Source organism: Carassius gibelio, chromosome B24 (assembly GCF_023724105.1).
Source record: "Carassius gibelio isolate Cgi1373 ecotype wild population from Czech Republic chromosome B24, carGib1.2-hapl.c, whole genome shotgun sequence".
Taxonomy (NCBI): domain Eukaryota; kingdom Metazoa; phylum Chordata; class Actinopteri; order Cypriniformes; family Cyprinidae; genus Carassius; species Carassius gibelio.
Genome location: NC_068419.1, coordinates 3,213,749 through 3,236,976, shown reverse-complemented (window position 1 = coordinate 3,236,976; position 23,228 = coordinate 3,213,749). Strand labels below are relative to the sequence as shown.

Below are 23,228 nucleotides of genomic sequence, written 5' to 3'. Positions count from 1 at the left end.
TTTGACATGTATAATCACCAGCCAAAATACTTTCAAAATACTTTTTGTTTTTCTTTACTGTTTTCCATGATTGAACATTTTTATTTTCAAAAAAAGCAGCTATCAATCATTTCACATACATGTTGTGCTTGCATGTATCACTACAGCAGTCTGTTATGTGTTACAAGTCGATGATTCAAACATCCTGTGTGCCAGACTGAGTCAACATCTCATTCACAAATAAATGAACAGATGCTTGCATACGCACGCTGAGTACTGAGCCAAACATATCCTGAAATACCCTCCGCTGATGCCTCAAAGCCTCTTCATTTAACATGACAACACTTTCTTATAATCAGCCTGTCAAACACTCCCCAGGTGATCCCAGCTTATATGGAGAAACAGTTCAGAGGATTGAGGGAGAGAGCCCATAAGAGTTCAGATGCCCCGCCATCAGCTCTCAAACTGCCATCAAAACCTGTGTTAGAGAACCAATGAAAGTTAAATGGAGCTCAAACCCATTCTGATATGATCTGTAATCCGACAAGGATGACTGGACAACAAGATGATTTAACAACGGCAGATGAATGAAGCGGAAAAACTGGGCCATCTTTATTCTCTTATACTTTCTCTACATGACTTCTCAAAACATCTCATTACCGTGAGCCATGACGCATTCTCCTGTCCTTATCATGCAGATGTTTTATTAGATTTTTACCTGCCATTTTATATTACTTTAGCTTTTTATATTACTATATTTTAAGTTCGATTTTTCTGTTAAATTTAAGAATATTTTTAAGACTGAACTTACATATTATGGAATTGTATATGTATTAAAATATATTATTTAATATTAATACTTGATGTAATTTTAGATTTCATATTTTATCAAATTAAATAGAAACGCTAAACTATTCAATATTAATAAAGTAGTATGCCAGGGTTGGTTGTTAATAATCTATATGTTAGCTTGATATTTAAAATCAGTAATCAAATATAGTTGGCGTTATCATCACTTATAACAAATATTGTGTTATAGTTCTTTACGTTTTAAAAGTGTAAAATGAAAATGCAATAGAAATGCAACTGTGAAGAACAACACATTAAAACACAAATTTAGCTGACACTAATATGCATCTAAAGCAAATAAAGACTAAATTTAATGATGGATTTGTTTCTTATAAACAAGCAACTTTTCACTTCACAAGACATTAATTGATGGACCGGAGTGGTGTGGATTACTTATGGATTAATCTTTTGTTTTTATCATTCTGACGGCACCCATTCACTGCAGAGCATCCATTGATGAGCCAGTGATTAAATGCTACATTTCTCCAAATCTGATGAAGAAACAAACTCATCTACATCTTGGACATTCTGATGGCAAATTTCCATTTTGTTGTGAAGTATTCCTTTAATAAGGTCAACAAGATATAAACAGATTCAACAGCTCTACTCCACTTAACAATAACAGTTCCAGAGAAGGTGATAATTACAGCTCACACGTCATGCAAGACCTTAAAAAACCTCAGAGTAATTCACTGTACCACCAAAAACATGTGCCGTGTATTTACTTGTGGCTGTGTGTAGGCTGGTTTGGGTGTGATGTGTCTGCCAAAAACAGCTTTTGGCAGATTCTGTAGAATGAGGAACCGGCAGAGTACAGGAATTATACACAGAACAAGGCAATGATGCAGATCAAATACTATCCAGAGAGATCCAGACAGAACGGAAGCAGATTGAGGAGGTGTCTCTTGTCTAGCACACCTGATTCATCTCATCAGCTCATTAGCAGACACTTACATTTTCTGAAACGTGTAAAAAGGGTTGCTGCAATGTTTTGTCAAAAACCCTCCTGTTTTAAATCTCCATTGTGATGAATGAACATGAAGTAATATCCAGATATGATTTTTATACACAATTATACATACAAAGTAACAAAACTGAGTTATTTGACAACAATTGATCATATACTGTTTGCGTGCATGTGTACTGCATACTGTTACATATTCTATTTTATAAATAGTAGGCAGCATAGAATATGTACTGGTAAAGTATTCACTTCGCAGTATAACATACATAGCATGGAATGTTAAAAATCACACATTGCATTGTTTTGTACAGTATTCTACTTAGTGTACAACACATCATGTCAAATTTTGTAGGTCATCTGGGTATTCCATGCATGGAAAATCCACAATCTGTGCACAATATACATACTACCTACCTCTGAGATAATAAGTGTAGTATAGTAGTATGCTATTCTCAACAGAATCCAATACAACACCTAATAGTGTGAAGACAGTGACCCCTAGCGTTGCAAGTGAGAATTAATGGGTGCAGATTTGACGGTTTGAACCGGTTTGAACCCTTTTTTAATGATGTAATGATTTATTATTATTTTAATATTCTACTTTGAACTGCAGAATGAATGTTGGTACAGTTGTGTAAGGTGAACGGGGATTTAAAGTCTGCTATTCTGTGTTAATACAGCGGAATGAAGAATCATAATCCCAAACAGCACACACTTATTAATGGGTCAGAAAATGTCAACACTTACCATGTAACGTTACTTTATGCACAGATAATGGACCTCCTTTTCATGTGACGGGTAAAAAATGCCACACAGGAATTCTGGAGAGAAAAAATTAATGATTTAATCAGGTATTTGTATGATAAGGACAACAGCAATGCTGATAAACTATGTCCAGACCGTAAAAAATTTAATTAACGTTAAGTTACCCAAGAACAATACGTTTGAAGTCACATTTTACCTTTACACATATATCTGGTGCAAATTAAAATAATTCTGTTCATAAGAGATATGTACCTTGTTTTTTTTTCTTTGTTTTCTTTTTCTTGGGCTATTTGTTTTGTCCTTTTAAACAGCTAACGTTACACATTTTATTAGTGGAAAAACTGGTCCGTTGGAAATGACGTCACAACTGTTGAACCGCCGCGTAAAACGGTTTAAAATCATTTTCACATAGGTATTGCATTTATTTCACTCGTTGTTTAGTCTGGGACAATTAAAAAATTAAGGTCATCTGAAACATATAGCAAAAAATGTGAACTTTATATAGCCTAATAAATGGAAACACTTTCACACTGTTGTACTTTTTTTTTTTTTTTTGCAAAGATTTTTGATATTTTCTATCTTAATAATAATATTTACTTTTTAAGTGTGACTTAAATGTATGATTTCCACAGACATGCAGAACGTGATGTAAAAATGTAAAAAATGTAAATAATTCTTCTGCCAAATAATAAATTGAATTTATATAAATATAGTTGTATTTATCCAAATTAATTAATTGAATTTAAATCAGTACACAGTTTTATTTATACCAGTTAATAACAGTATACAGTTAAAAGTAATTCAATGTAATTCATTTTTTAAATATACATTATTTTTTTATTTATGCAAATTAATAAATATATTTAATTTTAAAATAGTTTGAAAAAAGAAATACTGTCATTTTATTTATGCTGCTTATAATATTAGAATAAAGTTGAACTTATTTTATTTTAAAATTTTAAATACATTTTATTCATGCCGATTAATTAATTGAAATAATACTAATATACAGTTTAAAACTAGTTAAATGTTTTTTAAACTTAAAATAATCTTGATTAATTCACTTCATTTACCATACTCCTCTTTTAACACACAAAATGCTGAAAAATGATTCTTGATAAATTCCAAATTTTGTCACTTTTAAGACATAGTCTTATTCTTTTGGATGATAAAGCAGTATAGCCTCACTTTTCTTTAAGTACGGTGGAGTACCATGGTAGAAATTATGGTACCATGAATATTATCATCATTCTGTACAGTGGTATATATCAAAGTACCATCATCTCCTATGGTATGGTATTGTCTTATTTCTAAGACTTCTGTTGTCTTTGTTGTGGGATCGGACCATTTGTAGGATGAATGTGTCCTTGTGTGCATTTTTAGCATTTCAAAAAACATATTATGTTAAAAGCATTCATTGCAACTCATTATGTGTACATGATCTTTTGGCATCTCTCCATGCAGCTGAGCCAACAGGCCAAGACACACTGCTCGATCTCGAGTGTGTTTGCATGAGCGTGCGTGTGAGTGTGGATGAATTTAAGCAGGATCATAAGTGTTTGAGCAATTTTTTTTTTTAAAGATGAATGTGTTTATACTATAGATGAATGCAGGCTCACAGTTTTATCAGAACCACTTTGATAATGCAATGTTGATATTCCAGAGATTCTATTAAGACATCAGGATGTTTGATTTATTCTGTGTTTTATCAAAGGTTCCAAAAAGCATTCTTTTATTGTATTTTTGTTTCATAATGTGACTTTGAATTGAATTGTCATTAGTCAGTACAGTAAAGACTGTAAAAAAAAAACCAACACAATAATAGTTATAACAAAGTAGAAATAATCAACAAATCTTAATTTTCGAAATCAAAACAAGATCATTCCACCATAAAAATCATGTTAGCAGTTTTAAATCTTAGCATATTGATGCATAGCTTTATTAGCATTTAACATGGTGCATCTTCAGAATTGATCTTCTGATTGCAATATTTGCTGTACAGAATCTTTCTGCAGGTGTTGTTTGTTTTATGGGTTTACAGATTTTCTTTTATGCATCTGCACAGCATTATCAGTTGTTCTCTGGGTCATCAGAGCAGTGTTTGTGACCACAGAAGCATCTCTGTGTGTAGAACTAAAGTGGCATTATGGTAAGACAGAGCAAACAACATTAGTTGAAGTTCACTGTTCGCTCAATTCATTTCCATTCTCGGTTCTTAACTGATCTTGAGATATTACAGTGTTCTGTCACTTAATTGTAATTCTAGGACAGCGGTCATGACACTGCATCAGACAGTCAGCTCGGCTTTCTTAAGACGGAGAGCAGAAAAACCCCACACAGGAAATAAAAGGTCGCGAAGGCAAGGTATAATGCTGATCACTCTTTTTGTCAGAGTAGAGGTGTAGAATTGAAATGTGTTCTATTTTGTCCATTTTGAAAGGCAAAACTTACAATTTGCAAAATACAATTTGCAAATGTTGCATTCTCACTGGTTCCTTTTAGGATTATTATTGTTATTGATTATTGATTGTCTTCATCTTTGATTTTGATTACCAGTCAATGTACAATTATTGGAAGAGGAATTTTTTTAATTTTTACAATAAATCTTTTTATTTGTTAAAATAGTATTCATGTGTGTTAATTTAATTGTATATTATTTATTTATAATATATAGATATATAAACATTTGGGGTTGAGATGTTTTTTTATGTTTGTGAAAGTCTATTTTGCTCACCAAGGATGCATTTATTGTACAAAAATACAGTAAAAACAGCAATAATATGAAATTTTATTATAATTTAAAATGCATTTTCTATTAGACTCTATTTTAATAAAATGTAATTTATTTCTGTGATGCAAAGTTACATTTTCAGTATCATTACGCCAGTCTTCAGAATCACACGGCCCTTTAGAAATCATTCTAATATGCTTGTTCTTATTATTATTAAATTAAATTCAATTAAAAATTAATTTATTATGATTCATTTATTATTATTATTATTATTTATTATTATTATTATCAGTGTTAAAAACATGTGTGCTGCTTCATATTTTTGTGGAAACAATGAAACTAATCCAGGATTATTTTAGTAACATTATAAATTTCTTTACTGTCACTTTTGTTCAATTTAATGCATCCCTGACCCCAAACTGACCCCATATAATTATCAATTACTTTTAGTGGTCTGAAACTTTGTCTTATTTCTCAATCTGATCTCAGTCTGTCTTTTCTCTTCCTGTTCTTTAATCAGCACTTCCTGTCCTGTCTGTGTCAAATGCATCTTCTTAAGACACTCACACATTTATTGACCTGCATTATTTTTTTCTGCATTGCATATGCATTTTTGGCACACATGCATGACCTTAGGCTGTCTGTGTTATTTATTTCACACAGCTGAAGTCATACGTCGAAATATGTGTTTTTGTGTTGAGTATTTTTACAGTCTGGTGCTTGTATTAAACGAGCGTGTGGAAGCGTGTGCATGTATGTATGTGTGTGGTTTTGTGCTCATAATGACAGCATGTCAGACGATGCTATGCGTCAAAAGTGCATCTGTGGCCTGCTGCACAGGAAGAGAAGGAGGTGCGACAGGAAGGATAGAAGAGAAGGATAGAAAAACACAGACGTGCGTGACAGAGACATTCAAACAGAGAAAGTGTCGAATGGAGGATGAAGATGAGGTCCGTGAGAAGTAGGGTAGAGACGAGCAGAGGTTAGCAGATGCCAGCGAGATTTCTTGTGCTCAGAAACACACCTGATGCTCCTGCGCTTCAGTTTGTGTGTTTGGAGCCTCCAGATCAACTCCACTCAATCAACAGTGAGTCTTAGCTTTCTTCATCAAGCGGATTAGCTATATTTATATCATTTATTTGTGTATATAAGGTGTTTTTCTCCTTCAAAATTAGCCGTTTGCAGTGAATGCTGGAGAATTTTTCTTTTTGAACACACAATCTTCAATAAAACGGTTTTTGTTTTTAAGGAAATGTTTTTATATACATGTATCTTGGTGTTCTGAATGGTTACTAGAGTATTTAGGATGGTTGCTAGGGTATTCTGGGTGGTTACTAGGATAATTATGGTGGTTTTTATGGTATTCTGGTTGTCAATTTCGAAGATGCTCTGGATATTTGTAAGGATTCGGTCAGTTTTAAACCTATTTTATATAGAGATCTAGTGTATGGTTATTAAAATACCACAAAGGAAGTGACCTAAGGTTGTTTGAACATGTTACGTCTAATTTAAACATTAAACATTGACACTGCTGTTACTGAACATATAGTATGTGAACATTTACATCTTCTTAAATTGATTTTAGGTCAGTAGAATTTATTTTAAAAACATTTTTTTTCAAAATTGACTGCAAAGCATTTATAATGTTACAAAATTGTGATTTTTATTTCAAATAAATCTTTTTTATTAGTCATGAAAGTGTCCTGAAAAATGTATCATGTCTTCCACAAAAATATGAAGCAGCACAACTGTCTTCAACAGTGATAATTATCAGACATGTTTCTTAATTTAACAGCAAATCATCATATTAGAATGATTTCTGAAGGATCATGTGAACTGAAGACATATATATATATATATATATATATATATATATATGTGTGTGTGTGTGTGTGTGTGTGTGTGTGTGTGTGTGTGTGTGTGTGTGTGTGTGTGTGTGTGTGTGTGTATATATATATATATATATATATATATATATATATATATATATATATATATATATATATATATATATATATATATATATATATATATATATATATAAACCTGTAGTCTCATTTTTCAATTTAACTGAGGCTATATTTGATCAGTGATTGCTTATAAATATATCAATTTAAATACGCTGCTAACTCTTTTATGTCTTTAGGCTACTTTGGTTCAAGCAGGAGGTTTTCAGAGCTCTCTGAATAACTTCAACATCTGCAGAATCAAGTGCTTAAAAACTTTCTGCTGATTGTGCTGTTTCTTGTTTCTGGATTACACATATTCCAAAAATATAGTACTTGTAATTAGAATATATTACATTTTAAAATTCTTGTTATCAGATTATAGTTACTTCTTTTATGGATTACATGATATAGTGGCAGTAAATTATTCATAATAATAATTCATTTTGATTCAATATTGATAACAGTTCATATTGATCGTGAAAGTCTGAACACAGATATTTCATACATGGGTGACTTGCGTGCTGATGTTTTTGTGTTTATTACTGTGTGTTTAATGCATGGATTCCCAAACATTTTTTGTCACCCGTAAAATACAATATTTGTTGAAATATTTCAGAAGTAACCTAGGTAATATTTCCATAATTTACAAAACATTTGAATGCTCACAGTTCTCTAATGTTAGTTAATGGTCACACTGACATGCACGTACACAAATACAATATTTTTATTTTTAGTGTTCAAGTGTTTAAATTGCTTTTATTTGACATTTTTATGATTTAATTCATTATTAGGTTATCAATTTACTATTCACTATTTCGCTCTCTAATAATTCACTACTGTAATTTATGATATTGACATCAAAACGTGGAATATATTTTCTTTCTCTTTGCTTTTTTTATATCGATATGGTACGTAAAGCAAGTTTGATAAAAAAAAATTATTCTAAAAGTAATCTAAAAAAGTAGTCAGATTACATTACAAGCAAACATGTTACCTAGATTGCATTACTAACTACAGTTTTCATCACTTAATCTGAAATCTGTAATGGATTACAATTTGTAAGTTTTCTACCCAGCTCTGTCTGTCATATTGGACTCATAAGGTGTTTGAGGGGAAGGCCAATGCTGCAGTTTCTACTTCCCCTGAGCTTTTAATATCTTAGCTGGTATGCAGGTTGTTTTGTTAGAAACAAGGCTTATTGTGGCATAATTGTTGTCTTGCTAGTACAGGCTTGTAAACTGTACCTTACATCTGTTTGGGACAGCTGTCATGCTGTTACCATGGTTGCACAGTGTTTGGTGAAGCATGTGGGTAATGAGGTTCTGTCTTGGTTTCCAGAAAACTGACATGTCCTCGTCAGGACCTTTCTCTGCATGTTTTATTCGAGATGGTTTTTTTTTAATCTGAACACAGTTAGATAGCGTGTCAATGCAATTCCACATTTCATAAATTACTAAATATACATCTGGAGGAAAGTGAGCAGTTTTTATCCGTGCAAAACTTGTGATGGTGACTCTGTCCATTTGATTGATGTGTGCGCCTGAAGATGCATTGTCGGTCTGTGTTACAGGAAAATGGATGCTAGTGAATGACACTGAGGGTCTGACACACACACAGAGCTGGACACTGTTTCCTAGCTCTCTGGGATGGATAGACATTCCCATATCCCATGGCAGGAGTACTGCTACCTGGATCTGAAGTCCAATGCTCAGAAACAAGACACTAGCAAAAGGATGGAAGGTATATATCCCACAAACCCATCACATTTTATGTATTTTTAATTGTTTACATCTTTCTTTCTTTTTTTTACTATTTAGATTACCATCATTTAGCATTAGTTTTACTAGGATAGTAATAGATTAAAGTAATTTTATGTTTAAGTTTTTTATTTTAGATATTTTTGTTTGTGTGTTTGTGTGTTTTTAGTGTTGTAATATTTTCATATATTTGTATTTAAAATGATTTAATATGTATTAATGTAAATTAGTATTATAGATTTATAACACAACATTAAATATTGAAATGTGTAAATATAAAAAAATATATATTTATCATTTTAAATTACAGTATTATACAATATTAAAGATAAATATTAAAAATATATATCAGTGCTGGCCAAAAATTTTGTATTTGTGCATCCACATTTTTTACATTTTATGCATTTATTACACTAAATTATATGTTTGTGTACCTATGTGTGTGTTTCTCAGATCCTGGGTGGTTACACAGACACCAGACATTGTTGCAACGGTTCTTTTCCAGCTCCATTTTGGTAAAAGTGGTCCATCACATGAGAAAGGCAGACCTGCTTAGTGCACAGGAGGCGGGGCTTATACAGGAAATGGGGTCGTTGAAGGATAAAGTGCATTTATTGGTTGAGTTCCTGTCTGTCACTGATCCACATGGCGCCGCCCTTCAGGCTTATCTTCAAAGTTCACACCTGACCGAGTACAATATTATAACTGTACATGGTTAGTATATGTAATAAACATATCTATTGTTCTTTAAAAAAAAATTCTCATGTATGTCTCTTTCTCTCCGTAGAATCTATGGTTCGACGGTATAAAGATGCTCTCATTCAGCGACTCAAAGAAGATGAAAATTCATTGGCGCAAGTCCCCGGCAACTCAAATTCCACATTACTCCTCATAGAGTGCGTATCTGACCTTCAGCAGCGAGAACACGACCTTGTACAGGTGTCAGTCAACAGAGGGGCGGGGCCTCTTCACGGTCGAACACTGGGATTGGACAAGTTGATCGCACCTTTAACGAGAGGTAGCACCGCCCCTCGCGTGACATTGACGATTGGTGTAGCTGGCAGCGGGAAGAGCCTAATGGTCCGCCGTTTCATCCAACTATGGAGCACCAGTCAGATCTATCCAGAGCTGAGTCTCGCAATCCCCATTGCATGCTGGGAATTGAGCAGTTTCGATCGGCTATCGGTCGAGCGCTTGCTACGACTGTTCATTCCGTATGATAACATGGACGTAATTTTATTTAACGAATCCTGCAAAGTGTTGCTCATTTTGGATGGATTGGAAGAATTTCGCCAGTCACTGGATTTCGCAGATGCCCCGCCCACTAGCGACCCTCGACGCGAAATTCCCGTGTCGGATCTCATTGCGAATATTGTGCGAGGTAACCTGTTGCCAGGGACAACACTCTGGCTTTTGTCAAGGCCTGGCACTGGTGCGAAAGTTCCAGCAGGATTGGTCGACCGTGTGACAGAAGCCCCGCCTCTTTCCCGAACCCAAATAAAGGATTATATTAATCACTGTATTACGAACACGCTAGATGCGTATTCGATATCACAAGACAGCTCACCGTCTCAAACAAGCACACCTGTGGATGTTTCCTCCAAAGTGTGGACTTACCTGAATACCCAGAAACCATTGCTCATTTTGTCTTCCGTGCCCGCAGTTTGCCACATTATCGTAACTACGCTATCGCGCCTTCTAAAGTTGGACTCAGATGCCACGCCCCTTCCTCGAACTTTAACAGAAGTCTACGCCCACTACTGTTGGCCACACCTCTCAGGATCAGAAGCACCCAGTGGTGGCATCAGAAAGCCACTTGGCACTCTGGGTCGCCTTGCTTTTTATAGCCTCTTACGACGACGGTATACGTTCAGTGAGACAGAATTGCGAACTTACAGTGTCGATGTACCAACTCAGGGCAGCATGCGTGGCTGCCGCATGCTCCAGCGCAGGCAAAGCTGGTTGTCCGATAGCGTGGCGTGGCAGTTCACACACACGTCTGTGCAGGAGTTCCTCGGGGCACTCTTTTACTACATTTCGTCAAGGCGCGGGATGTTCGATCTGTTTTCGGAAAGCAGCGTTTCCTGGCCCCGCATCGGCTTCCACAGCCACTACCGAGCTGCACTGCAGAAAACAAACCAATCAGACGCTGCGGCGCAAGGCAACCTCGATCTCTTCATGCGCTTCCTGTCAGGGCTGATGTCTCCGGCAGCTGGCAGTTTGTTAGGCGGTTCGCTGGGCGTTGGGCACGAAGAGCAGGTGACCCAGCGCACAACAGCATCAACTTTGCTTCAAAACGCAGTGTCCGGGACAGGAGGCGACGCCGTTAGCATGCGCAGCGTCACGATGGTAACATGTCTAGCAGAGCTGCAGCAGGTGGAGTGGCTACGATCCGTAGAGGACGATCTCATTAATTGCAGCCTGCGGGGAAAGCTAAAGGGCGGAGTTTGTGCTGTTCTCGCCTACTTGTTGCAAGTATCAGACGCATGCACTGAAGAGACGCAACTGTCCAACTGTCTAGACTCCTCCTCCTTGAAGAGGCTCCTCCCACAGCTGCTCTACTGCAATAAGCTGAGGTAAAAAAGTGCATGTTTATGTTAAAAACACAAAACTATATGGCAAAAAGTTAGTCTATACAGTTACTATAGTCCAGCCATGTTACAGATTTGTGTGAGAAACGCACAAGTTTTAATTCTTCTTCTTGTTGAATCTCTTATGTACTCTGTTAACTGAATTTGTGTGCTGTGCAGAATGGAAAACAATGAATTTAAGGAAGGCACCATGGAGCTGTTGGGAAGTCTGCTGAGTGCCAAAGAGTGCCATATTCTGATGCTCAGGTATGGACACAGATATAAACTACTGGTCAAAATATTGGGGACAGTAGTTTTATTATTTGACAAAAAAATTAAGACTTTTATTCAGCAAGGATGCATTGCATAAAACGGATAAAAAAATCAAAAACATTTACATTGTTACAAAAATTCCTGTCAAATAAACATTGTTTTTCTTTTTTTCTATTCATTAAATAATTATGTAAAAAAAACGTTATAACGTTTTAAAAAAATATGAGGAAGCACAAAATTGATAAACGTAAATGTTTCTCAAGAAGCAAATATTAGAATGATTTCTGAAGGATCATGTGACACTGAATACTGAGTAATGATGCTGAAAATGCAGCTGTGCATCACAGAAATAAATTATATTTTACAATATATTCAAAAAGAAAATGGTTATTTTAAATTGTAATAATATTTACTGTAATTTGTGAAATAATTGCAAGCTTGGTGAGCAGAAGAGACTTACAGACCCCAACCTTTTAAATGGTAGTATGTTTTGTTACAGCCTTTAACTTGTTTAACACTCTTTCTGTCTCTTTTCTAGTCTGGCTGATGACTCCATAAGCAGCAAAGGCATTAAACCGCTCAGTCGAGCTCTACTTGTCAACCGAACCCTCACAACCCTGGAGTCAGTGACTTTTTTTTATATACATAATAAAAAATTTGCATTTTCACCAGCAGTTACAAGGTCATTGAATAATATCAAGGAAACTAATGTGATGCGTCTTTTCCTGTGTCCTTAATACTTATAATCCGAATCAACAAGACAAAAAACTAAATTGATTGTTATATGAAACTGATCCATTTTGTTTTAGTCTTCGTGGCAATAATATTGGTGCCAAGGGAGCAAAAACATTGTGCGAGGCCCTAAAAATGAACCAGGTCCTCGTCTCAGTCAAGTAAGTTCTGATTAATCATTTATGGAATTGTTCCTGCTGTGTTTTTTTATGTTGTAATATGTATCATAAATAAAATCTGTTTATTTATTAATAGTATTTATTTAAACAATATATTTTTATATTTTTATTTTTATTAGTGAGTTCTGTCAAACATATAATTGTTACAACTTAATTATTTTTATGTTATAATATTTAATAACATTTGTTTTCTAATTACGATAATTATCTAATAATCGAATTAAAATTTTATTTGTAATTTAATACATTTAATAAAAGAACTAATGAGGTCCTTCTGTAAGTCAAGTGAATTCTGCATGTATAAAAAATATAAATAAAAGTATAAGAAATATTTATAATAAATAAAATTAATGTATTTATTTATAAAATAAAATACATTATTTCTGAAAAAATATATTTCAAATTTAATACATTATTAAATAAATCTTTAATCAATTATTTGATTTCTTTTGTAAATGCTTGTGAGCACATATGAGCAAACTTTGTGTTTTTTTTTGACTGGATGTGTGTGCGTGTTGATTCATGCAGTCTGCAGAATAACCACATAGAGGATGAAGGAGCGCGTGCGCTGGCGGAGGTTCTTCAATCGAACCGAAAGCTCACCACACTCAAGTGAGTCTGTGTTTTAGTGTGCATGTGCGTGTGTGTGTGTGTGTGTGTGTGCATGCACTTCAGCAGAGCACCATAAATACACATCTTCTTGTATTGCAGTGTTCAGAAGAACAGCATCGGGCCGGAAGGAGTGAAAAAAATCGGAGAGGCCCTTAAGAAGAATCAAACTCTACAAGATCTCAAGTAAGAGGCTGAAGTGTCAGCTCAAAATCTGATCAGATTAAACTCTCGGATAAGTATAATTCTGTCTGTATGACTGTCATTGCAGCATCTCCAGCAATCATTTGGGTGATTTGGGAACAGTAGCTCTGGCTCAGGCTCTCATGGTCAACCATGTACTCCACACACTCAGGTAAAACACATTAAATGGGCCAGTTCCTTACAGATGATCCAATCACTTCTGATGTGTCTCTCTCACGTTTTCAGTCTTCAGAGTAACTCGGTGAGTGACAGAGGCATTAAAGCTCTCTCACACGCTCTTCAGTCAAACCGAGGACTCAGCTGTCTCAAGTATGTCAATGTCAAACGCCACAGTATTCATCTGTTTAAACATGTATGTTTTAGTTGAGAAATAATGCTGATTTTTGGTGTCTATCTGATGGCAGTCTAAGGGAGAATTCAATAGGAGTCGCTGGAGCCAAAGACATTGCCAAGGCGTTAAAAGTCAACACTTGTCTTAGAGAACTCGAGTAAGTACACACAAGAAACATGTTTAAGGTCAAAATGAACACATGCCTTTGTCTTTTAACGATTTATATAAAGCTAATGAAGATTAAAAAGAATGTTTGTGTGTATTTTTTCACATATCTATATTAAAAATACTAATAAAATGTTTTCATATCGCAAATGAGTAAATAAAATTTTTAACCTTTAGTAATTATTAGCTATACATATATATTTAAAATGAATAAATTTAGAAATATTAAATTGTTCATGCAATATTTTTTTTTCATTTCAGAATTTAGTTTAACTAAATATTAAATTGTATTTAATACATAAATATTATATCTATTTATGAATTAATTATTTTTTTTTAGCCTTTAGTCATTATTATTAGCTTACATATACTGTATATATTCGTTGAAGCGATATAAGCATTTTTATTAATCTATCAAATAATCACATTAACTTTCTTGGCACAAGACTCAAGCATTTTGTTTCTCAAAGTCATTAAAAAATTAAATTCTCTTTGTGTCAGCATGTATTGAGCTTGTGTTATACTCACAACCTAAATGGATTACAAACGATTCATCAGTGTGTGTGTGTGTGTGTGTGTGTGTGTTTCAGTTTGACTGCTAATCTTCTTCACGACGAGGGAGTGACGGCCATCGCTGAAGCCATGAGGGTCAACAGAGCCATCACCTCCTTACAGTGAGATATATACCTTTTATACACTTAGAAATGAACCTACAAATGCATTAAGACAAAAGAGTTGAGCTTATAAAGATGACTCTTGGTCATGTAAAGAAATAATCAAGGTCAGGATGTGATATCTTGCTATCTATCACACTGACTTAATGTGAAGGTGTTGCTTTTAGAGATCCGTTTCATGTGTAAATGACTAATATATTCCTGTGTGTGTGTGTGTGTGTTTCAGTCTTCAGTGGAACTTCATAAAGGCTGGAGCTGCTAAAGCTTTAGCGCAGTCTCTCATGAGCAACACCTGCATTCAGCTGCTGGAGTAAGAACGTCTACATCTCTATCAGTCCTTTCCTGAGCAAAATCATTGACATTGTGTTGTTTTCTAATTGACACCACATTTTTCAAAATAAAAGGTTCTTCAGTGTTGCTTTGAAGCATTTTAGGATCGTAAGAGCTTACACTCTTAAAAATAAAGCTTTCAAAAGGGTTTCTTACAGTGATGCCATAGGAGAACTATTTTGGGTTCCTTTTTTTAAGAAAAGTTTTAAAAGTCTATGAAACCTTTTATGGAATGGAAAGGTTCCATGGATGTTAAAACCAATTATTCCAACAAAGAACCTTTATTTTTAAGAGAGTTCTTTATTTGGCATTTAACATCCAGGAAAACTGTTCTTTTAAATGTTTTTAACACAAAAAATGAAATTGCTCCAATAATAACTGTTCACTAAAAATGGCTAATTACTGTGAAACCACCCTTTTGGATCCTTTATTTTCAGTTTACTAAGGAACTACAGAATGAAACACTCTCTAATGCATTAGACTGACAAATTGGAAAAAATTAGAAATGAATGTTTATTTGTTCATTGTTACCTTTTATATTGTCATGTAGTGATATCTAGCTGTTGTGTGTTTCTCTGTCAGTCTGCAGGAGAACGCTCTGGGTGATAACGGGGTCATTGCTCTGGCCTTTGCTCTGAGGTCTAACTCTTCTCTCATTATGCTCTAGTGAGTCTCACTTCTTCATTATTTAAAGACTGGTTGCTAAAGCTGATTGTGTCTGACCTTGCATGTGTGTGTTGTGAAGTCTTCAGGGTGTATCGGCGGGGAAATCAGGGGCCGTTGCTCTAGCGGATGCTCTGGTGGTCAATGAAAGCCTTCATACACTAGAGTAAGTCTCTTCTGCTTAGTTAGCCTGCATTTATTTAGACAACATTTCTATTTGAATATATTTTAAAAAATAATTTATTCCTGTGATGTGCAGCTGAATTTTCAGCATCATTCCTCCAGTCTTCAGTGTCACATGATCCTTCAGAAATCAGTCTTATATGCTATTATTTGCTACTCAAGAAATATTTCTTATTATTGTCAATATTAAAAACGGTTGTGGTGTTTCATATGTTCATGGAAACCATGATGCATCTATTTTTCCATAATTTTTTTATTTGATGAATATTTCATTTATTTGAAATAGAAATCTCTTGTAACATTATAGATATCACTTTGGATCAATTTAATGCATCTTCTCTAAATATAATGATCGATTGCTTAAAAAAAAAAGATTCTTATTGACTTATTTTTTGCAACTAGGAAAAAAGAAACAAATAATTGGGACAGTGTATGCTAAACTCTCTTTAAAAACTCATAAATAACTCAATTTTATCATTTTTGTTTAGTCTGCGAGGAAACTCCATTGGGATGGAAGGAGCGAAGGCGTTTTCCAGCGCTCTGAAGAAAAACAGGAGCTTGAGAAGTCTGAAGTATGTCTACAGAACACATTATTCTCCTATGGAATCATATACTCTGATCAAAACATAATTGAGAGATGTTATTAAAACTTTTTTTGTAGTCTACAGGAGAACTCTCTGGGGATGGATGGAGCGATCTTCATCGCTACTGCGCTAAGAGGAAACCATCAGCTCAACTACATCAAGTCAGTCAGTGTGTGTGTGTGTGTGTGGGTCTATGTGTGAACCGCCGTCTGTGTGTGAGAGGTTCAACCACAGCGTGTCTGGAGTGCATGGCACACTGGCTGTGGGTGTGATTCTGAACACTGATCATCTGAATTTTGCTGTGAATGGCACATTTCACCTCAGCTTGATTGATCCGGAGTAAGATTCTGTGATGTGTGTCATCATTTCCTATTTCTGCTTCAGTCTCCAGGGTAACGGCATCGGGGAGTCAGGGGCAAAGGTCGTCTCAGACGCCATCAAAGCTGGCGCACCAGATTGTGTGGTGGATATCTAGCACACGCACAAACTTATTTACAGCCTTATTCGTGTAAATATTCCCAAAGTTTATGTATTAAAGTTGTGTAATAGTAAATGTTTATTTTATAAAACAGAACTGACAAAGATGTTGCCTTAATAAAACACATCATACAACAATTTTGCTGAACTTTCATTCAGATGAATTCAAATAACTACTTGAATACAACACTTGAATACAGATGAGAAGGTATATTCATACATACTGGAAATTACATTTTGTTATTTACTGATATTTATCTTGTTTCCGTGTCATGAAAAAACTTTAATGTGAATTGTTGGTCGATGCAGCAATTTACAGAAGCATTGAAGTATATAAAAAAAATGTTGGGAAGCAAATGCATGATTATTTAAAGGAATAGTTCACCCAAAATTGAAACTTTTTGAAAATTTACTCACTCTTAGGCCATCCAAGATATTGAAGAGTTTTTTTTAGAGCAGATTTGGAGAGATTTCATTTGCTCACCTATGGATCCTCTGCAGTGAATGGGTGCCGTCAGAGTACAACGAGTGTTGTGGATTATTGTGATGTTTTTATCAGCTGTTTGGACTCTTATTCTGATGGCACCCATTCACTGCAGAGAATCCATTGGTGAGCAAGTGACGGAAGCTAAATTTCTCCCCATCTCTTCCCATGACGAAACAAACTCAACTACATCTTGACTGCCCTGAGGGTGAATAAATGATCAGCAACTTTTCATTTTTAAGGGTGAACTATTCCTTTAATGCATGCTGGTTGCAGATTAAAAGTCATTATCGCTCTCCTCAAGGATTTGTGGGTGCAGCAATCGGTTTGAGCGTCCAGGTTTGGTGGAGGAGCCCTCCAGACTGTCATTGTCTTCATCCAGATCCTCGTTTTCCTCTTCCTCCTCATCTTCGTCTTCCTCACCATCTTCATCATCATTGTCTACGTCGATCTCACTGTCCTCTGACTGCAAAGCAAAGCAGATTGTGAATCATAGCAGAAGACACACACACAACACTCAGTGGAGCGGAACGGAAACAGGGCTCAATAGAAATGTCCCTAATTACGAATTATCATTAAATTTATTTTTGCAGAACCACCAGGTGTTCACATTTAGACGCACGTACGTCAGTGTTGCTGTTAATTCAAGCTAAACTATTCTAATTGTTTTTCACACTTGGAGAAAAAAACTAAAAATTGGAATTAGAAAAGGGGCCTTGGCAACTAATTGAAATAAAATAAGTTTAAATGCTAAAATGAATGAAACTAAAATAAAAATAAAGCTAAACAGAAATATTTCAACAACAACAAAAAACACTACAATAACACTGACACACAGAACACCTTTCTTCTCTTTTTCTTCCGGCCGCTGCCGGATAGATGGACTCGTTCCTTTACTCTGGGCTTGAAGAACGAGTGCAGAGAAAGAGAAAGAGAGATGGAGTGAAAACGGAGTGAATGAAATGAGAGCTGGTGGCATTTATATAGTGAGGAAAGAAAATGAAAGCACAGTGACTGTAGACAAGTTCTATAAGATCATGGAGGAAACACATGAAAACGTGAAGAAAGCAAGCCTAGGAAATCATGACTGGCTGAATAATCGGAGCACTGAAGAATATAATGGAAGAAATTATGTTGATATGTTGGTTCAGTCTTGTTATTGTTAAATAAAACTATTAAAAATAGTTGGAAAAAAAGAGAAAGCTGCCTTGGCAACTAACTGAAATAAGTACTAAAATTACTATAAACAAGAGTGAAAAAAAAAATTTAATCTATCCATATATATATATATATATATATATATATATATATATATATATATATATATATATATATATGTACACACACACACACACACACACACACACACACACAAACACACACACACAAACACACACACACACACACACAGTGGTGGCCAAAATTATTAGAACACTAGTATTTTTACCTGCTAAAAAAAAGTTATTTCTATCTTTTGCTGTAGTGTGTCAGTAGGAAATATCAGTTTACATTTCCAAACATTTTTCTTGCCATTGAGATTTTTGTCTGACAGAAGCCAGTGCTCTAAAATAATGTTTGGAAATGTAAACTGATATTTCCTACTGACGCACTACAGCAAAAGATGTAACTGACTTTAAAACCTTTTTTAGCAGGTGAAAATACTAGTGTTCTACAATTTTAACTTCTACAATTTCACTGCATGTATATATGATTGTATCATAGCAACAAAAACTCAAAAACAACATTTCTGAAAAAAATGATTTAAAAAATAAATTAAAATATATTAAAATAAAAGCTATTTCAAAATATTATAGTTTGTAAATAATACTAAATTAGCATTGTTTTAGTTGGTAATCTAGAGAGTGGAAGAGTGTTTTCACCTCTTCACTGTCTCCTCCCCTCATACTGCCAATGAATCGAGCGCCACCTCGACCTGCAGACGAGACAGATCAAGAACAATCAGACGCTCGCATGTGTCACGCGTGTGAGCGAGGCTGCAGATCATGATGGGCTACATACTGATCACCTGATATCTGTGTGTGTCGTGGTCGGGGCTGCTGTCCGTCCTCTATGTCACTGTCAGAGCCTTCGTCCTCTGGTATGTCCACATCGGAGTCTTCATCTCTTGCTACAGAGGAGGAGAACTCATGAGATCTTTTGCAAACATGTTCAGATGTATGTGTGTTTGAGTGTGTGTGACCAACCTCCACTCCTCATGAGCCTCTTCTCCTCCTCTTTTAATTTGTTTTGTCTCATTTTCATTGCCATCTCTGCTTCCTGGAGGAAAAGGGCAGAGGGAAGCATCAGGATAGGCTTTATAAAGTTAATCTGGGTGAAACTGATAGGTAAGGGTTAGCTGGATAAATGAATGATGTGGTTTATATACACGAGCAGCAGAGAGAAGCTGAGATGCATCTGCACTCAAGGTACCTCGAAGCGTTCTTGTTCAGCTCTGTGATAGTCATCTAGCTGCCGCTCCAGGAAGCTCAAGTTACGAAATTTCTCCACGTAGGTCTGGTACTGCTTCTGCAGGTCCTGCTCGATCTTCTCATATTCATCCATAAAGGCTGGACTACATAATGAAACCGCGTCAGAGATGTCAGTTTCTAAATCGTCTGTGCATTATGTTTTACATATATATATATATATATATATATATATATATATATATATATATATATATATATATATATATATATATATATATATATATATATATATATATATATATATATATATATATATTTATAAAGTTGAAGTACTAAAATAACTCAAACTTAAAAGTATATATTAAATAAATATTTAAGATGATAAAAACAGAACTAAATTCCTAAAACTTTAACTAAAATTAAAAATAAACCAGAAAAATATTCAATTCAATATTTGAACTAAATCTATAATAATGTTTCAATAATATGAGCTCACCGCACGCTCTGTAGAGTTTGTAAGCGTTTCTGGTTTCTCTCCAGGTCCTGTTTCTTCTTCTCGATTTTGGCCTCCAGACTGGCCTCATCTGACGATACGTTATTGAGCAGATCTTTTGTCTTTTGGATGCTCTCCTGAACACAGACGAGCAAACACATTCAGATGCCATTCAGAGCCGAAATAACATCCCAATTCCCTAAAGATGTTCCTCCATCTCCCGTTCTTTTGCTTGGTAAATATTTCAAGCACATTGCTCGCTGAATGCGCGCTTTTCAAGAACTGACCTGAAACAGAAGGCTACTTTAAGTTTTTGTAGCCCTCTAGAGACTGTCATAACAAACCTTCAAGAGCATTCAGGGATGAATTTCCTCAGGTTATTTCTCAGTACAGGCAGTTCTTTTCAAACTTCTTTCAGTTTTAATATTCTGAAGCATTGGTTCTCCACCAGAGAACCTCAAGGTGAATTATGATTAAGACAAAACAAGCATTAAAATCAGCTTAAAGATAAAAATCAAGAAAACTAAACAAATCATATGTGTTATATAATGAATTCCCTCAACAATTCCGAGTTTTATGCAAGTATCAGCATTTTTAAGTGCTTGGAAAATCTTGATATATGCAGGAATTTTAAAAAAGCGTGATTTTTAGACCTGGAAATGTCATGAAAATGAAGAAAATCATAAAAAGTCAAATACATTTTTATAAATAATATAAATTGTTCAAGTTATGTAAAGGTCTAAAATAGTTTATAGGGTATACATTTCTATTTGTAAGTATATATATATAAATATAAATATACATATACACACATATATATTAAAATCCCTGTAATCACAAATTACCCTGAAAACATTAAAAAAAAGTTACTGAAATAAACATTAACTGAAATAAAAAATGAAAAACCCTGACAATCATATTTAATTTCAGAAAGGTGCTGATTTTTTTATTTTATTTAAATTTAAGACTTAATATAATATAAATTAAAATGAATACAACTCTGTTCTTTTAACAAAATAATAAAAATGACAAAACGCAACATAATTACTAAAGCTGTAACTACAATTTAAATGAAATAAAACTAAAATAAAATTAATTTAAAATATCAAAATGACATGATCCTGAAGAATGTCCAGTTACTGATACGTCTTGAACTTAATTCTTTGAATTATTAATAATTATTTTACTGAATTATTTGAATACATTGCTACTCCGATATTGTTTTTGGCAATGGAAAGGTTACAAAACACCTTTACAATCCGGAGCTTGTGAACCTGTGCTTGCTGGTTGTTTTACCGTGACATCTTTGACAGCTGCTGTAAGAGCTCTCTCTGTCTCTGTGATCTCCAGCGGTCTAGCTATCGCAGCCGTCCTGCTCTCTCTCAGGTCCTCTTCGAGCCCCAGCAGGTCAAACAGGGCTGCTCCCTTTGCAGTTATTTCAGATCCCAGCTGACGTGCCACCTTTAAATCAGCTATCTGCCACAAAACATCCAAACATGATTCATTATGATGATAATAACTCATAAAAAGTCTGCTCTCGATAAAAGTGTAACACTAACCTTTGACCCCAGATCAAACTTGAACTTGCTGTTTTCGTCATTGTTGTGTTCCTCATCGGTGTTCTCTTTGGTTTTCATGGCATTGTAAAGGATGCTGGTGATTTTCAGCATCTCTTTCACAGCGTAACCGTCTGCCTGATACAGACGCTTGAGATTCAGCTTCACATGAGCTTTAGTTGCCTAGAGAAACACAGAGAACATGCAGCCATCTTGACATATATTTAATTCACGTTGACATTAATAATAATATAGCTTACCATGAATTGAGCCACGGCTTTGATGAAGAACACTCTGTCTGACTCTGTGTCAACATCACTGGGAATTTCCATCTGAGGTTCATATCTAGGGTGAAGATTCATATAATATTGCATAATATATACATATGCTAAGCATTCATATCAGATATAGAAAACATGGTATTTCTCTGCCCCCCTTGCTCTGTTTTAAAACACACATAATATAATATTTAATATATCTTACCGCTTAACAAGCCAGATGAGGATTTCAGCTACTAAAGGGAAGTTTGGAGATCTGAAGTTCTCCATGGAGATGAGACGAGGGTAGCCTAGTGCTCGCATCATCTCTGTGAAATCTACATATCCAAATCAGAACATACTGTAAGTGTTCTACTAACATTCACACACTTTCATGCAAGCATAAGCTTACTTTTCTACTGAAATAGTATCTGGATACACAACAGCTGCTCATTTCTATGATGCTTTATGACCACATACTGAATATATATATATATATATATATATATATATATATATATATTTATATATATGTGTGTGTGTGTGTAAAACATTTTAGTTCACTTACTTCTCAGATCTCTAAAAGACATGATTGCTGTCTTTTATTCAGTAAACAACTTTCACCTGTTAGACGACGAAAAAGGACACATTCCACTAAAAGCAATACAATACAATTGTTAACGCGCTTAATAAGACCTCAAATCTAATCTAAAGCGAATATCTTTTTAAAAATATGTCATTAATATATGAATAACTTCAAGTTCAATGAAAAACAAACTGATTACAACAAGCCACATCAGATAATAGCAGTTAAGCTCGTTTGATGAATAATGATCATCGTTCGATCTAAAATTAATATTAAAATGATGTTTATCGAGAATTATAACAAACTGGTACTGTTTTATTCGTAAATCTGGTCACATATGAGCGAGAATTAGCATAAAAAAGCGGAAATCTTGCCTTTCGTAAGCGTCTGTTGCTGCGTTCGTCACTATGGCAGCCATATGGAGCTACGGGAGCACAAGAAGAACAAACAACACT

At 34.7% G+C, this 23,228-nt stretch overlaps 2 protein-coding genes across 2 annotated transcripts; one reads left to right on the top strand and one right to left on the bottom strand.

The window, feature by feature from the left end:
* The first annotated feature begins 6,155 nt into the window (after positions 1-6,155).
* On the top strand, positions 6,156-17,106 carry nlrc3 (NLR family, CARD domain containing 3). The gene is made up of 19 exons (XM_052596016.1): positions 6,156-6,375; positions 8,808-8,977; positions 9,448-9,708; positions 9,782-11,570; positions 11,745-11,831; positions 12,376-12,459; positions 12,647-12,730; positions 13,277-13,360; positions 13,460-13,543; positions 13,629-13,712; positions 13,787-13,870; positions 13,966-14,049; positions 14,648-14,731; positions 14,958-15,041; positions 15,644-15,727; positions 15,807-15,890; positions 16,396-16,479; positions 16,569-16,652; positions 16,876-17,106. The coding sequence occupies exons 2-19, from the start codon at positions 8,884-8,886 to the stop codon at positions 16,964-16,966; spliced, it is 3,414 nt and encodes a 1,137-aa protein (XP_052451976.1). The 5' UTR covers positions 6,156-6,375; positions 8,808-8,883; the 3' UTR covers positions 16,967-17,106.
* On the bottom strand, positions 17,030-23,216 carry cluap1 (clusterin associated protein 1). The gene is made up of 12 exons (XM_052596017.1): positions 23,148-23,216; positions 22,756-22,811; positions 22,414-22,525; positions 22,191-22,275; positions 21,934-22,113; positions 21,671-21,850; positions 20,378-20,511; positions 19,883-20,024; positions 19,657-19,729; positions 19,479-19,580; positions 19,333-19,385; positions 17,030-17,918 (listed from the first exon to the last, which is right to left on the bottom strand). The coding sequence occupies exons 2-12, from the start codon at positions 22,775-22,777 to the stop codon at positions 17,730-17,732; spliced, it is 1,272 nt and encodes a 423-aa protein (XP_052451977.1). The 5' UTR covers positions 22,778-22,811; positions 23,148-23,216; the 3' UTR covers positions 17,030-17,729.
* Positions 23,217-23,228: the final 12 nt, after the last annotated feature.